The sequence below is a fragment of the Panicum virgatum genome, chromosome 1N, assembly GCF_016808335.1.
Source record: "Panicum virgatum strain AP13 chromosome 1N, P.virgatum_v5, whole genome shotgun sequence".
Lineage (NCBI taxonomy): Eukaryota > Viridiplantae > Streptophyta > Magnoliopsida > Poales > Poaceae > Panicum > Panicum virgatum.
In genome coordinates this window covers 40,355,603-40,366,074 of record NC_053145.1, presented here as the reverse complement: position 1 = coordinate 40,366,074, position 10,472 = coordinate 40,355,603, and the positions used below count along the sequence as shown (strand labels likewise).

The 10,472-nt window shown below is 46.7% G+C and overlaps 2 protein-coding genes across 2 annotated transcripts; both read left to right on the top strand.

The window, feature by feature from the left end:
- Window positions 1-443: 443 nt before the first annotated feature.
- LOC120655824 lies at window positions 444-1,052 on the top strand. Its single transcript, XM_039933787.1, has one exon. The coding sequence runs from the start codon at window positions 607-609 to the stop codon at window positions 814-816; it is 210 nt and encodes a 69-aa protein (XP_039789721.1). The 5' UTR covers window positions 444-606; the 3' UTR covers window positions 817-1,052.
- Window positions 1,053-2,444: 1,392 nt separating this feature from the next.
- Window positions 2,445-6,907, top strand: LOC120655823 (gamma carbonic anhydrase-like 2, mitochondrial). Its single transcript, XM_039933786.1, has 2 exons — window positions 2,445-2,948; window positions 6,307-6,907. Exons 1-2 carry the CDS (start codon window positions 2,537-2,539, stop codon window positions 6,681-6,683), a joined length of 789 nt encoding a protein of 262 aa, XP_039789720.1. The 5' UTR covers window positions 2,445-2,536; the 3' UTR covers window positions 6,684-6,907.
- Window positions 6,908-10,472: the final 3,565 nt, after the last annotated feature.

The following is a 10,472-nucleotide window of genomic DNA, read 5'->3' as shown; positions in this document are numbered from 1 at the left end:
AGCTTAATTAGTGCATGATTAACCATAAGTGCTACAGTAATCCACTTGTGCTAATGATGCGGTCAAAGGCCTTAAAAGATTCATCTCGTGGTTTCTAAGTGAGTTCTGAAATTAGTTTTTTAATTAATGTTCGAAAAACTCTCCCGACATCTAGTCAAATTGTTGATTTGACAATTAAAAATTTTTGGTTTGGGAACTAAACGCACCTGAGATATAGAGAGATAAAAAGAAGAGGTCAAGATAGCGGTGCAGCAGGCCGGCTGGGCCGCGTGACTCGCCGCGCGTCCGCGCACGTGTCCCCGCTCGGAGACCCAGGCGCTGGGGCCCGCGGGTCAGCCACCTGCCCGTGGCTCGCCTGGCCGACCGACCGTTTGCTCTGCCCAGGAGTGCCGTGGTAGAGTGAGGGAGTGGTGAGTGGTGACACAGCAAGTGCTAGCTCATGCTCCTACTTAAACGCAACGTCTCCTCGCCCGCCGGGCCATTAATTACTCCCCATCCCCTCCTTCCCTAGCTCCCTGCCTCCGAGAGGTTTGAAACAGAGGGAGGGCCATCATCCTCATCCATCGAGTCCCCTCTCGTCGTCGATCCACCGGAAACTCGTCGTCGATGGCGGACTGGGGCCCCGTGGTGATCGCGACGGTGCTGTTCGTGCTGCTGACGCCGGGCCTGCTCTTCCAGCTCCCCGCGCACGGCCGCATCGTCGGCTTCGGCACCATGCACACCAGCGGCATCGCCATCCTCGTCCACGCCGTCCTCTACTTCGCGCTCATCACCATCTTCCTCATCGCCATCGGAGTCCACATCTACGCCGGCTAGCTGGAGCCGCGGAGCTCGGCCTCTTCCGCCCGCCCTTCGCCAAGCCTCAGTCCTCCTCTCGTCGCTCCCTTTTCCTATCTACTCCTCCTAGTAGTGTAAACATGTGAGTGGCGACTGTTGTTGCTGGTGGTGTTTCTTGTTAATTAATTTAACTGCAGCGAAAGCAATCTGGTGGATGCTGCAGTGTGTTGTATTGTAATGAAGGGATTATCGTGAGATTCTCTGTTCGTTGCTTTTTTTTCATTTGCTTCGATTCGTTGCGGATCGATCCCACCCAGACGAGATGCTCCGGGGGCTATGGATTCAGTCGAGCAGAGAATGGACGGCGCTGGTTCAGTGGTTCTGGCCTCGTTTTCCAACCAACCACTGCCTCGAATCCTCGATCGAATCCCTTCGATCTTTCACGCACCGACCCTTCTTCCTCTGCTCAGACGGCGTGGTGTGTATGCCGTCCCCACTTCGCCCGGACGACCTCAACTGGAGTCTGGAGAAATCGAAATCGTTCTGTTTGCAGTTTGCTCCCTCCCTTAACAGCTCTCAGCCTGTCACTGTCATCAGGCCGCTGGGCCGGAACCGGAACACGCTTCCTCCGTCCAGAAATTCCTCGGCTTCTGTTTGCTCTGGTAAGCAAGGTCCGTGGGGCCCACCCTTGCATTATTTTCCTCCCAAACTTGAAACATCGCTACCAATTACCAAAGCTAGTGCCCATTTCAAAAAAATTACCAAAGCTAGTGCAGTAGTGCCACTCCATAACGCAGAGCCACTTGCTCCACACAGGAGCACTGAGAGGTACTCGTACCGGATGTTTTTGGGTTATGCCATGTGACCGCTGCAAAAGGCCCCTGGTAAGCTGCAAATGCGCTAGGACTGCGACGTGCTATCCTAAAGACTGCTACAAACAGAGATAAGCAACTTTATTTGTCTTTATTTTATTTCAAAAAAAGCCTTTATTTGTGAAGCGCCCTTTTCTTCTTCTTTTCTTACCCCTGGGATGAAGCCTTTTGTTTTTCTTACTCTATTGGACTAACTACTAAGCATCTCGATCAGGCCTTGTTCTCCGTACTAATCTCGAGGCAATCAGTTACCTACGCAAGTTGAGTTGCGGTATGTTTTAATCCAAATTAAATTATTACTTAGGATAAAATTATTGTGTCTTAAGAATGCCTAATATATCGTACTCGTTGTAAAAAGCACAATTTTATCCGAGTAAGATGTCGTGGTTTCTTTCGAAAACAGATGTCAGGTGGTAGTAGTACTCTAAAAAACGAGACACTTTAAAAGGATCCATGACTATAAGCCGCCATGTAATGGTTCGAACTCATGTTTTAAGATATGATTTAACTTTTGATGCTCAGTATAAGTACTGAGTGCTATTCTTTATATATAAGCTTTGGGCAGCATTTTTCGAATTTTTGGTCGACTATAGCTCGCAAATGTTGCATTCAGCAACTGTAAAGCCACTTTGGCAGTTTCCTCAAAATCCAAGTGAAGAGAAAATGAAAAAAAAAACAGAGCCATACAAATATTGGGCTAAGAGAAGTCTGTTGCAAAGGCCCATTTGCAGACAAGACCCAAGCCCAAACGTCCGGTCCAACACCTCGTCCTAAACGTCCCCACGAGTTTCTCAAAAAAAAAAAAAAACGTCCCCACGAACCAATCACACCCTCCCCCCAACCCGCACGGCCACACCTCTCCACCTCCGACGACGACGACCACCACCATGGCGGCCGCCTCCCTCTCCCGCCTCTCCCGCCGCGCCACCTCCTCCGCCGTCGCTGCGGCGCCCTCCCTCCGGCGCCTCTTCTCGGCAACCTCCACCGCCCCCGCCGCGCAGTCCGCCCCGCCGCCGCCGCCGAGCGCGGCCTCGGCAGCTGAGGCGGGCGCGGATCGGGTGCGGTGGGACTACCGCGGGCAGAGGCAGCTGGTGCCGCTGGGACAGTGGATGCCCAAGGTGGCCGTGGACGCCTACGTCGCCCCCGAGGCCGTGCTCGCCGGCCAGGTCACCGTCCACGACGGCGCCTCCGTCTGGAGCGGCTCGGTGCTGCGGGGGGACCTCAACAAGATCACACTCGGCTTCTGCGCTAACGTCCAGGAGCGATGCGTCCTCCACGCCGCATGGGCGGCACCTACAGGTCATCCTCCTCACTCGATTCGGTTCTGGAACCTTCCCAAATGCTAGATCTGGTCGGCTAGGAGTGTTACCTGAATTCCTGAGGTGATCCCGGACGCGGTGAGACTGTTTTCATTTCGGTTGGTGAAGTGAGGAATTGTGCGTGTTTGGTAATTTGGTGATACCTTGTGCAATTTGAGAGTGACATGAAACATTGTGTGCCATGTTTTTCTGAATAGTTGGCCTGAATGTTTTTAGGGATTTTGCGTCAAAATTGCAGTCAGCATTTGTGCAATAGTTCAGCTATGACTGGTTACTGCCTAGCAAACTGTTAAGGAAATTTGAACCGTGCTTCCATGTTTGTTTCCTATACTGAAGCTGTGCAAAATGCTCCTGTAGGTGGATCTGTCCAGTTAGATTAGTCTTGCATATAAGTAATCTTTGATTCATTTAGATGGAAAAAGGATCTGTGTTAACTGTTGCGCGGGTGTGGTTGTAAGCTGTCTCATGGAAAGAAAAGAAGCCACCACTAAATGTTGTTGTCTATGTACTTTAGGGTTCTGATATCCTCATAAGCCCGTAGCAAAATGTCAGGTTATGTATTTAACTCTCATTCAAGGAGCCACATTTGGTTTTGGATTATATAATAGTACTGATTCTTATCATACTTCAATAATTTGCTTAGATTAGTGATCATCTATTAGTTAGCCTGTTATTGGAGTGGCCATGTAATGTTTTGGAGATCAGTGAGCTTGTAATGGATGGAGCAAACTGTGTAAGATTTAGGGACCTGAAAGGGTACTTTTCAAGTCGAGGGAGCTGTGTGATACAACTTAGCCAGTTCAGGGAGCTCCAATGTAATTTGCTCTTTTTTTTCGTATTGCTGAAAAAATTGTTTCAACTAAATATTATTTAAAGACTATTGTTTTCTCCTGTACTACTACTGTTAACGTAGACCTCATTTCCATCAGACATGTCCATTTCTCTGACATTGTCTAGTCAGGGCCCCCATGGCCTGTGACACAAACTCCCTAGCTTGATCCCCTCTGCCACCACCACTCTTCTCCTCCTCAACCGATCTTGGCTGCACAACCCAAACATCCCTCCATTACCAGAGTGCTGGTTCCTCGTTGGGTCCATTCTAGTTTATCTCCAAGAATTCCCTCGTCAAACCTACTGTCTACGGTTCCTGCTAAAAAAGAATCTACATTTTGTGGTACACAGATAAAATTCTCTTCTGCTACTTTGCGTATTTCCCATCTAATTCTTGCTCCCAGAACTACAAACAGACAAATAACCCCGCAGAACTGGGGAAAAGGATTCCAAGTCTTGTGATATAGCATCCTTTCACCCTCGTGTAGAAAAAAATAGTGGAGGAAAATAATGCATTGCTAGTATAAGGAATTTATGGATGCGTTCTTGCTTTGTCTTCGCGAATCCATGAAAATGCAAATAATATTGTTCTTACAACATGAATACTCAAGTGGCTGGCAGGCAGTTTTGTTACAGGGAAAGATAAAAGGGATGTCAGTTTAGGGTTGGGAAACTGCGGTAATAAAATGATTTGGCAAGGGGAAATTCTAAATAAATGGCAGAAGGGACAAGGGAGACATGAATGGGAGCAGCCATAAATCTAATTGCCACAATATTTTACCTTAACTGAAGTGTTGATCTTTGGATCTGATAGAAAAGAACCAATTTTTCCTTTGGTAAGTGCTGGTCATGGTTTTACAATGAAGATGCCTGACACATTACTTTTTCTTAGTTATTAGCACGAGGTCACACCATCACCCAGCAGCAGGCTGCAGGCAACTCAAAGTGCCGATTCAAGTTTTTGGTTTGAAAAAATATGTTTATTTCATGATAATCCCTCCAGACACAGATGAGTTTTTTTTTGGGTTGAATGCAGTACTATTGTAAACTTTGGTTACAAATTTTCTCTTATGTTTTTAGTTTGAATATTTGAAAATGATGGATAGATTTTCATCAAAAAATTATTAGAAGTACGCTTTTGCTATGTTTATAAATATTTTAAAAGTACTAGTCAAAGTTGTGTCTTTGAGACTGTTGATGTCCAAAAGACCAGTTATTTGTGATTGGATGAAGTATATTGCTAGTATTACCCCAAAAAAAGTATATTGCTAGTAATCCTGTTTAGGTTGTTGGATTGTATTTAACAGATGCTTTCATTAGTTGTTCCACCAGATTTAATTTTTATCTGGAACGCATTTTAACAGTATTAACTGCTTAACGGGATTATTCACACATAATTGGGTTCATCTGTGGCTTAATGTTTAACATTTATTACTATCTTAGTCGATGTCTTAAATTCTTATCACTGTACCCTAGGAAGTTTGTGTGGTTTTTATAGGATGGGAGGACCAAGTCATGGTCACGAGCACGGTACTCTGTGCTATGTTTTTAAAGCGGTAAGGCGAGGCGAGGCGATCCACCACCGCCTTATCGCCTAGGCGACGCCTAGGTGGGCTAAGGCGGGGCTAAGGCGAGACCTTAAGCAAGGCGAGCCACCACCGCCTTGTCGCCTAGGCGATGCCTTGAAAACAAAGACTCTGTGCATATTGAGCTGAGGATTCTGATCATCAGTTCTGTAAATTAAATTTACTGCTAGACCTATTTCTTAGGGATACTGGACACATGCCCATAAACATGAATGTCCGATCTGACATCTACTGTACCTTGATTCCTTTTTACGTAATGTCACATTTGTATGTTTAATTTGTTATAAACAATAAATCTCTTTCAGTAATCTGGATACCTTGTTGGTAGTTGTTCGTGATAATATATTGCCTTCCGTTATAAGCTGTGCTAGTTAAGCATTTGTTATAATAAGGCAATTGCTACTTTCGGTATAGCTGGATTGGAAATCGCTTTGTATTAATATCCATAGTGAACTTTCTGTTTGCCTTGTGTGACTACTTAAATACATGCCCACAAACTTGGTTATTGTGTAGTGATATTTGAGATTTATGGCCACTATTAGCATCATTTGCAATTTTAACAGAAAATTGCATGAGTTGCAAATATAAGCAGTGCTGTTTGATAAAACATCAGAAATCCACATGCTAGTTGGTTTTGTTGGAAAGTTACATTTCCTTTTAGAAAATGTACACCTCAGTCCTTTCTTGGCCACCTGTTTGAGTTGTATTTTTCTGTCTTCTATCCAATGGATACCATTCTGCCTTCTTTTAGGCAAATTTGTCCTTGACATATATCGTCTAAGGTACATGTATAATTGGACTTTCACCCCCCTTGTATTCTAATGTTCATCATCTGTATGTATAGCTGTAGTTCCCTGTGAATAACTACTGTCTTGGGTAATGTTGGCATTGATCTCATCTTCACCTTCATGTTGTTTGCAGGACTTCCAGCTGAGACTCTTGTTGATCGGTATGTGACAGTGGGCGCCTACTCTCTGCTGCGCTCATGCACCATTGAACCTGAGTGCATAATTGGTCAGCACTCCATCCTTATGGAAGGTTCACTGGTCGAAACAAACTCGATCCTTGAGGCTGGCTCTGTCCTTCCCCCTGGAAGGCGGATTCCAACAGGTGAACTCTGGGCTGGAAGCCCGGCCAGGTTTGTCCGAAAGCTAACCAATGAGGAGATCATGGAGATTCCAAAGCTTGCGACGGTTATCAACGATCTGATGCAAAGACATTTCTCAGAGTTCCTCCCTTACTCTACCGCTTATTTGGAGGTAGAGAAGTTGAAGAACTCGTTCTCGATTCCCCTGTAAGAGCATGTTCCCCACTCGTCCAGCTGAACTGAATGAGGAAATAAAGGTGCCCAAATACTAGATGTTTTGTATTGAGTCTAACTTGTACTCTGGGTTGATCTGTTGCATCGCAAAATTTTTGTCCATTGTTGTTGTGAGCCTGGGGCCACGCTTGCAGGAACCATATCGCTCTATCTGTTTACCTAATGCAATGCAATGAACTGTTCTCGATAGTGTTTTTTTCACTGTGTTTTCCTTCATTCTCTTGATGCATTTTACTGTTGTAAGGGAAGGGAAGCGCTAAAATACAGCTGACTGACGTTAGAGATAGTTATAGTAGACATTATGATTGTTCCCTTGGACCAAGGATAATAATTTGAGTAAATTCATTCCTTGTCATTGAAAAATATAGCTCATCTCTTATGTGCCACTGGATGGCATATAGGATATCCATTTGCTATGGTCTTGTTTGGATGCTAGAGTTAGAGTTGGCTTTTGGGGGCTCATCTAACTCTAAAACACCCAAACAGTAGAGTTAGATGCATCTAACCTACCCAAAAAACTATCCCCTCACATGCATCTAACCTACCCAAAAAACTATCCCCTCACGGGTTGCACCGCTGGCCGACCCTGATCTTCTGTGAAGGGTTCGAGTTGGAGCACGCCTGTCGGGACCCGAAAGATGGTGAACTATGCCTGAGCGGAGCGAAGCTAGAGGAAACTCTGGTGGAGACTCGAAGCGATACTGACGTGCAAATCGTTCGTCTGACTTGGTTATAGGGGCGAAAGACTAATCGAACCATCTAGTAGTTGGTTCCCTTCGAAGTTTCCCTCATGATAGCTGGAGCCCATTACGAGTTCTATCGGGTAAAGCCAATGATTAGAGGCATCAGGGGTGCAACGCCCTCGACCTATTCTCAAATGTTAAATAGGTAGGACGACATGACTGCTTCGGTGAGCCATACCATGGAATCGGGAGCTCCAAGTGGGCTATTTTTGGTAAGCAGAACTGGCGATGCGGGATGAACCGGAAGCCGGGTTACGGTGACGAACTACGCGCTAACCTAGAACCCACAAAGGGTGTTGGTCGATTAAGACAGCAGGACGGTGGTCATGGAAGTCAAAATCCGCTAAGGTGTGTGTAACAACTCACCTGCCGAATCAACTAGCCCCGAAAATGGATGGCGCTGAAGCGTGCTACCCACACCTGCCCATCTGGGCAAGCGCTATGCCCCCATGAGTAGAAGGGCACGGCGGCCGCTGCAAAACTTGGGGCGCAAGCCTGGGCTGAGCGGCCGTTGGTGCAGATCTTGGTGGTAGTAGCAAATATTCAAATGAGAACTTTGAGGGCCGAAGAGGAGAAAGGTTCCATGTGAACGGCACTTGCACATGGGTAAGCCGATCCTAAGGGACAGGGTAACCACGACAGACATCTCAAGTGAAATATCACTACTTTTAACGTTGTTTTACTTATTCCGTGGGTCAGAAGCGGGGCATCACCCCTCCTTTTGGCTCCAAGGCCTAGCTCTGCTGGCCAATCCGGGTAGAAGACATTGTCAGGTGGGGAGTTTAGCTAGGGCAGCACATCTGTTAAGAGATAACGCATGTGTCCTACGATGAGCTCAACGAGAACAGAAATCTCTTGTGAAACAAAAAGGTAAAAGCTCATTTGATTTTGATTTCAAGTACGAATACGAACCGTGAAACCGTGGCCTATCGATCCTCTAGACCTTCGGAGTTTGAAGCGAGAGGTGTCAGAAAAGTTACCACAGGGATAACTGGCTTGTGGCAGCCAAGCATTCATAGTGACGTTGCTTTTTGATCCTTAGATGTTGGCTCTTCCTATAGCGAACATGAGCTGGGTTTAGACCGTCGTGTGACAGGTTAGTTTTATCCTATCGATGACCATGCCACAATAGTAATTCAACCTAGTACGAGAGGAACCGTTGATTCACATAATTGGTCATCGCACTTGGTTGAAAAGCTAGTGGCGCGAAGCTACCATGTGTTGGATTATGACTGAATGCCTCTAAGTCAGAATCCAAGCTAGCAATCGGTGCCTGTGCCTATCGCTCGCCACGACCCACATTAGGGCGTTCGCGCCCCAAGGACCCGTGCCATTGGCTCAGCCTGCCTAGCCGATGTGCCGTGGAAAGCCGCCTCGAAGCTCCCTTCCTCACAGGCGGCGGGCTGAATCCTTTGCAGATGACTTAAATACGCGACGAGGCATTGTAAGTGGCAGAGTGGCCTTGCTGCCATGATCCATTGAGATCCAGCCCCACGTCGCATGGATTTGTCCCTCCCCCCTTCCACTCCAATTCAAAACTTCAAGCTCGAACGCGCCATGATTGTCCAAGATATCGCGCGGACGAATGCGTCCATCCCCCTCCACTCCCGTTCAAAACTTCAGGTTCGGACGTGCCGTGCTTGTCAAAGATAATGCGAGAAAGTATATTGATCAGGTGGGAAGCAGAGTACAAGGAGAAACATGAAGTAATAGGAAAGTACTTGAGTACTTGGATGGGTGCGAACATACTAGCCATAACGGGAGAAATCACATGGACAATGCACCAAGTCCAAAGAGCGGCCACAATGAAGAACAAGACACCAAAACATCAAGAATAAGATAAAAAAAAATTGGCTGATTTGGGTGGGTATGATTGTACAAGGCGAACTGCCGATTCCGGTTGAAAAGGTTGTACGTGGCACCCAAGCAGACCATGTTGGGATGAGAACGGCTGAGATACGTGTGGTATACATCACGGGAATCGGCCGAACAACAATTCGGTATGTAACTCTGGCCAAATAGTGAAATTCGTCCAAAACGAAAGAGAAACGGTTGTTTTCATTAGATAGGGTTGTACATCGTACCCGCACATGGATCCATGTTCATCCGGGTGCAAACCATGTTGCTACAAAAACGGACCAAAAATGTGTGCTACAGGTCATGGGTGGCGAAAACCTAGGCTGAATGCCCGTTCGGTATATATCCCTGGCCTGAAAGTGGAAATGACCCAAATGGAATGGAAACGGTTCACTTCGGTGGGAAATGTTGTACATGGCACCCACACATCGAACCATGTCCATACGGGTGCAAAATAACCATGCTGGGATCAAAATAATTGAGAAATGTGTGCTATAGGTCATGAGAGGTAAAACATAGGTAAAACGGCCATTCGACACGATACTATGGTAAAAAAGTGGAAACGGCCCAAAACAACATAAAACATGGAATCAGGTTCAATGCGAAGTAACCAGCTCAAGAACAGGTGAAATCGTGCTCCGGAGGTGATGGGAGGGCTGGGTTTACGATATCTCACGTGACCAGAATAAAAAACAGGCCAGTTTTTGAGCCCAGGCATGTTATCTCGCCTTATCACAGGTGTTTCAGGCAACTCCCCAAAACTGTGTGCCCAGAAGGTTGAAAAATTCCCAGAACTTTTGGATGGGGCGAATGCCCCCAGGGTATAGTAGGGGGGAGCCGATGCGGTGAACGGGTACTTGGGAAACAATGTCCGGCCATGTGTTTCAGGTTGTTTTGGGTGCTCCTAGCTGTACCCTCCTAACCATGGTGTGCTTGGCTACCGGCCACACCGCGATGTTCGGCCAGGATAGACTTCGGTCGGCCGGTGTGGGTTTCGTGTGCTTGGGGATTTCGACGTTCGGTCATGTGGCTTTGAACTATTTCTCAAGTTTGGGAAAGGGGGACTCGTAGACTGGTCTCGGCGATGGCTTGCTCTCATTTCCTGTGTTTGGGATTGGGGATTTCGACGTTCGGTCATATGTTTTTGAACTCATTTCCAAAGCCTC

What these genes read in the sequence shown, in the direction of transcription:
- LOC120655824 (XM_039933787.1), top strand. Translation starts at nt 607, where the DNA reads ATGGCGGACTGGGGCCCCGTGGTGATCGCGACGGTGCTGTTCGTGCTG.
- LOC120655823 (XM_039933786.1), top strand. Translation starts at nt 2,537, where the DNA reads ATGGCGGCCGCCTCCCTCTCCCGCCTCTCCCGCCGCGCCACCTCCTCC. An exon ending in CGCATGGGCGGCACCTACAG is followed by an intron (nt 2,949 to 6,306) that starts GTCATCCTCCTC and finishes TGTTGTTTGCAG; the next exon opens with GACTTCCAGCTGAGACTCTT.